Source organism: Xyrauchen texanus, chromosome 47 (genome assembly GCF_025860055.1).
Source record: "Xyrauchen texanus isolate HMW12.3.18 chromosome 47, RBS_HiC_50CHRs, whole genome shotgun sequence".
Classification (NCBI taxonomy): Eukaryota; Metazoa; Chordata; class Actinopteri; order Cypriniformes; family Catostomidae; genus Xyrauchen; species Xyrauchen texanus.
In genome coordinates, this window is record NC_068322.1 from 27,452,218 (window position 1) to 27,458,217 (window position 6,000).

Here is a 6,000-nt window from a genome sequence, read left to right on the forward strand (position 1 = left end):
TGAATAAGATTCTCCGGCCACCAGCTGCACATATTTGTTCCTCCACCTATTCAGACAACATCATTATATACATTAATGATGTGCAGCATCTGAGAGCCATTCTGTGGTCGCTAAGGTGGGCGGGGCTCACAGCAATCCCAAAAAAGTGTGCAATTGGATGGGTGGATGTACGGTATCTGGGCTTCCACTTGGATCATGGGCAAGTACGACCCCAAATTGATAAGACCACAGCAATAGCAGCCTGCCCATGTCCCAAGTCCAAAAAGGGGGTGAGACAGTTCATGGCTGGCTATTACAGAAAGTTACACCAGCCCCTTAACTGATCTCACTAAAAAGGGGGCACCAGATCTGGTCCAGTAGACAGAGGCATGCCAAAAGGCTTTCAAGAGAATGAAATCTACACTCTGTGGTGGGCCACATTTACATGCTCCTAACTTCTCTCCTCCCATTATTTTACAGACAGATGCATCAAAGAGGGAGTTGGGGGCCATGCTCTCAAAGGAGGTGGAGGGGGTGGAGCGCCCTGTGCTGTACATTAGTCGTAAGCTCCCTTTGAGAGAGACCAAGTACAGCAACATCGAGAAAGAGTGCCTTGCCATCAAGTGGGCAGTCCTAACCCTCCGCTACTACCTCCTGGGGCGGGCCTTCATCCTCTACTCGGATCACAGCCTGCTTCAGTGGCTACACCGCATGAGGAATGATAATACACTAAACACCTTGTCTCATTTGATGACAGAGGCGGGCTTTAAAAGGCCGCCAAACTGACAGAAGGGACAAAGTCAGGGACAAAGAGACCTGAAGTTGTGAAGCTAAAGTGAGTACTCTGTTGTGCAGCTAAAGTGAATCCTCTGTTGTGACGCTCAAATTAATATTCCGTTGTGAAGCTGAAAAGCCAAAAACTGTGTTTGTTAGACTGAAAGACAATAAAAGCTTGACTAACCTGGACTGCATCCCCACTTCCTTCCTTATTCCTGGAACCTTTACAGAGTGTCTTCTCGTTTTCTTGTTATGGTTGTTTGATTATTATAAATGACACACTACTCAGCAGTAGGTCTATTGGCTTACATTTACACTTTGAATAAATTTTTCTCTACTGTTCACATTCACTTCACAGACATCACACTCTCTGTTTACATGAATACCTCACCAAAACGGGCATTTTGGCGAAATGCATTTGACTGTTCAGGTGCGCATTAGTACAAGCATTTTCTGGAAAAAGAAGTATGTTCAGCACACACACATCTGCCGCTTGTCAATCAAACAGGGTGCAGCTGTTACTAGATCACTAGCGAATTATAAAATGATGCACTCTGGATTATTTTCAAAAGCAGAATAAGAATATGACCTTTCTAACAAGTGACACAGGCCAAGGCTACCACAAATATAGATGGTTCTTTTAATTATTATTAAATATTGTATTCAACATTCTCCAATTACAATTTATTCTTCTGCATTATAGCTCCTAAAGTAAATGTACGCTGTTTTAAAGGAGTTTTAGATATTATTTTGGAAAACAAGCAAAAAAAACTACTAAAAAACATATCTTGTTCCAGTGTATAATGGGCTATGTCTACACTCTTTGATCCATCTTTAACTAACAAAAAAAAAAAAAAAAAAAGTTATCTTCTTAATAGAGCTGCGTATCACCGATTTTCTTCTTAATAAGATATATTCTTCTTGAACATGACACATATATTATGATTCACTATGTTGCAAGCCATCACATTATAATCTAGCTGCAGCAAATGCACACGAGTGAAGAGCATCCCCGTGCCAGAGTGTGAATCAGCCGGGAGAAGAATCAGGCTGCGTCCGAAACTTGGAAAATGCTGCCTCCGGAGGCTGTATATGGAGGTAGGAAGGGATCAAGGCACCAATATTCTTGTCACATCTTGTCTAATGAGACACCTTCATCTGATTGATTTTTGAAGGCAGCATAGGTGTATCTCCTTCAATGCCTGTGAAATTCCACTATCCACAGCAGTTGAGCTCAAGAAAAAAATGGCGGCCAAAGAGGCAGTTGATAGCAAATTAGTTTATAATGTAAGTTTAAAAAAAATCTGTCACAAAAGCTAATAGAGGAGATTATTTCATTAAACAAGAAAGGCCACAGCTAAAAGTACATTTTCAAGGCACTTCAATTTTCAATGGACAAAGTTGGCAGCACCATTCATAATTTTTTTAAATATGGTACAACAGAAACCTTCTTGGGTGTGGAAGAAAGCAAAATTTCACCAAGGAAAATGTTGACTTGAATATTCAAGAAGGGATTTGGAAAAACCTGTGGAGTCCAGGAAGAAGGTTTAATGGCTGTATGACACTGAACTGAAAATGAGTTTTGGACCCATGGGTCAGCAGTATGTCTGGAGTAAGAAAGGTGATGACAAGAATGTTAACATCCCCACGGTCAAGCATGGAGGTGGGTCAGTCCCATTATGAGGGTGTTTTGCAGCTGCAGGAAACACCTATCCTGATCAAGACAATAACACCATGGATACATCCAAGTTGTTCAAAATCTAGTTCAGTCCATCACTCCAACACTTTATCCATGATTAATCATGTTAAATTGCTAATTTGTTACTAGAAAATCACTTGCCATTATATCAAACACAGATGAAAGCTAATTGGTTCATTAAATGAAGCTTAACATTGTCTTTGTGTTTGAGTTGCCAAAGTATGCAATAGACTGGCATATCTTAAGGTCAATATTAGGTCTAAAATGGCAAAAAAAGAAACGGCTTTCTCTATAAACTCGTCAGTCAATCATTGTTTTGAAGGCTATACAATGCTTGAAATTACCAAAAAACTGAAGACTTCATAAAAGGTGTACACTACAGTCTTCAAAGACAAAGAACAACTGGCTCTAATAAGGTCAGAAAGAGATGTGGAAGATCAGATGTACAACTAAACAAGAGGTACATCAGTCTCTAGTTTGAGGTGTACAACAGTAAAGAGAAGACTCAGGGGTGCAGGCCTTATGGGAAGAATTGCAAAGAAAAAGCCACTTTTGAAACAGAAATCAAAAAGAAAATGTTAGAGTGGGCAAAGAAACCCAGACATTGGACAACAGATAATTGGAAAAGAGTGTTATGGATCTTAACCCCATTTAATTGCCATATCAGCATCACTGGCAAGATCAAGTTAGTTTTAAAATGTAATATACACAATATAGTATATGAAACAGTAATACACAATGAACATTATATAAGATCTTTCATTTCAATATAAAAAAAAAACAACAAAAAAAAAAAAACATTATCAATAGTTTTAATGATATTTAGTGTTTTGGGAGCCGTAAGCCCCATTGTACCCTACCTAAACCCATTAAACAAACTTAAATGGCAAGCCACTGAAATGGCTCCATGGTACAGGCCCCAAGTGAACAGTTGCAAATCCCTGAAACAAACTTAAACACCTTTGTTTTGGCCAGACTTTGTTCTAAATTACATCAAACCCATTCGTTCATCGATTTCATATAAAGTGTGCAGGGGTATTTAGTCTGTCCACAACTTTGCCTTTATGGTGGTTATTGTGAGAAAAGGTTTAAAAAAATAATTTTAAATGTTTTCAATACACATGATAAGTGTGGCAATCATAGGGGGCTTTTACACTGCATGGCACGACTCGCTTTTTGGGGATGTTCCACTGTGGAAAGTATCTGGTACTTTTCTTTGTACCACCTCGATCAAGGTTCCAAGCGAGCCGAGGCGATACTAAATGTGGCGTCAAAACCCTGCAGATCACTGATTGGTCAGAGAAAACAGTCACTACCAGCGTCATTGCTATAAGCTAGATGGCAGGTAAGCTTAACCTCGTGTGTCGTCTTTGAGCTAACACAGTGATGTCCTCGTCTGCGCATTGGTGTATGATTTCCCAAACTCTTCTGTTTTTTTTTTTTGCTGTATTTTTTCTTGCTGCCGTAAGCCTTTTTTGAAACAAAGTTTGTCGTCTTGCTGTGAAAAACAGCCACATGCTGAGAATCAAGACCACCATTCATTCATTGCTCCTTTGTTGTGTGTTTGTGTCACGTTTAAGATGATTTCACAGCAGTAGAGGCGGCGCAACTATGATGATCAGCCTATAATCCCACCCACGTTGAGGCTGCACTAAACTGCAGTGGAAAAGCATTAGTGCCATTAGTTTAACCCTAAACACCCCATAGTTACTACAGTTATCGTTTCAACAATAAAATCATAATAAATGAAAAGGGATTTTCTGTCTAACAGTGTAAGAAGCTTTCAAAATCTTTGTCATTTTGTTTGCTATAATTTATTTTGTAAATGCTGGGTTCCACCAACTTTTGGCCAATCAATTTCCATAATTTTTCCACTCGTTCATGATTATTGGATACAGATATTTTCATCGACATCATTGCAGTAACATATATATTAAATATTTTAGAGCAGAGCATAACAATTGTTAGACATAACATTTTATTAACTTTCATGAAAATGTCCCAAAAAGTGCTTTATTCATCTTGACTTCTCCAGACCCGTGGAAATGCCACGGGAACCCTGACAATGACAGTGTGGATGAAACCAGGTTACCACCTTTTTTCCAGCAGTAATGACGACTGCAGTTATTGGCATTTTGATGGAAACTATGGTTACCATGGTAAATCTATGGAGGGAGGAAGGACAACATACCTAAAGAAGGTGAGGAGGAAGGCAACCAATTGATGATGGGTGTAGGAGGGGCACATTATAGGGGTCTCAGATGAAGATGGAGGGGTGGATTCTTCAGTACACTACTGCAACATCTACAAACATCACAATCAAACACTACATTACATTCGCACTCAAAGCATCTTATTTCAATAATTTAACTGAAAGTTATCTAGCCTTTAAAACAATGGAGGAATATACAAGAATGCAATGCAGCAAATCAAAGACAAAACTGAAGTCATTGCGTTTGGAAACAAAGATGACGTTCTCAAGGTGAATGCATACCTTGACGCTAGGGGTCAAACAACTAAAAATCAAGTCAGGAATCTTGGTGTGTCTCTAGAGTCAGACCTTAGTTTCAGTAGTCATGTCAAAGCAATAACTAAATCAGCATACTATCATCTGAAAAATATTGCAAGAATTAGATGCTTTGTTTCCAGTCAAGACCTAGAGAAACTTGTGCATGCTTTCATGCATTTTTTTTCTCTCTCGTTGATTTGTCTTAGTCCACCTGTTAATTATTTTCAACAATGCACTGACTGTTTTAATATGCCAAGTAACTTTTACTTTGTGAATTCAGTTTAAAACAAGCTGTGAAGTTCTATTGGTCCCACACTATTCATTAGATTGTTTTAAAATGATATGCCTGTTAAATATTCGCTAACGTTGATTAAGTGAATGCGTGTAATGCTCTATATTTAATGTACAATTTTCATAACACAAAGCACGTTGCAGAAAAACGCCCTTTTCAACTGAATTTAGCTTCGCATTTGGAATTGATCAAGTATTTAAAATGGATCGCATAAACACATTTTTTTTTTTTTTTTACTGTTTTCTGAAGGGTTTTTTTGTTTGTTTTTTTAGACTAGTCCAAACTGAATTAAGATTTAAATTTTAAAAAGGCGATCTCCCCGTCTGAAAAGCTGACAAGAGCCACAAATCCCTCAATAACCACCTAGATTTTGCTGTTGGTCTGCAGCTGCTAAATTGTCAAAATAGACCCGTCTAACTATTTACGGCCATCGACAGATCTTCTTAAAATCAAGTACGATACTCACCGATTAAAATATGATCTGAAGACGAGACAACCCAGACCATAAACGTGAGTTGTAACGTAAACGCCGACGTTAACCGGAAGTTACAAGTTTCAGAATAAAAGATCACATTCGCTTTATTTTCAGTGATACATTTGATAGGTTATCCATTGTGTCCAAACGCCGATCATTTTTGGACAAAACATTACGTAATCTTTTTTTTTTTTTTTTTACCGTAAAACTATACTACCAGCAAAAAATATGAGTACATTTTTAATTGAAATCATGATTTTCAGAAGGGA

At 38.3% G+C, this 6,000-nt stretch overlaps 1 protein-coding gene across 2 annotated transcripts in view; it reads right to left on the bottom strand.

The window, feature by feature from the left end:
• slc37a3 (solute carrier family 37 member 3) overlaps positions 1-5,789 on the bottom strand; it is a 163,061-nt gene extending 157,272 nt beyond the window's left edge. For both annotated transcript variants that reach the window (XM_052121023.1, XM_052121022.1), the window contains exons 1-2: positions 5,723-5,789; positions 4,647-4,759 (exon numbers count right to left, since the gene is read on the bottom strand). In XM_052121023.1, the coding sequence (XP_051976983.1) occupies positions 4,647-4,702 (56 nt within the window). In that variant the 5' untranslated portion in view covers positions 4,703-4,759; positions 5,723-5,789. The remainder of the gene's footprint in view (positions 1-4,646; positions 4,760-5,722) is intronic.
• Positions 5,790-6,000: the final 211 nt, after the last annotated feature.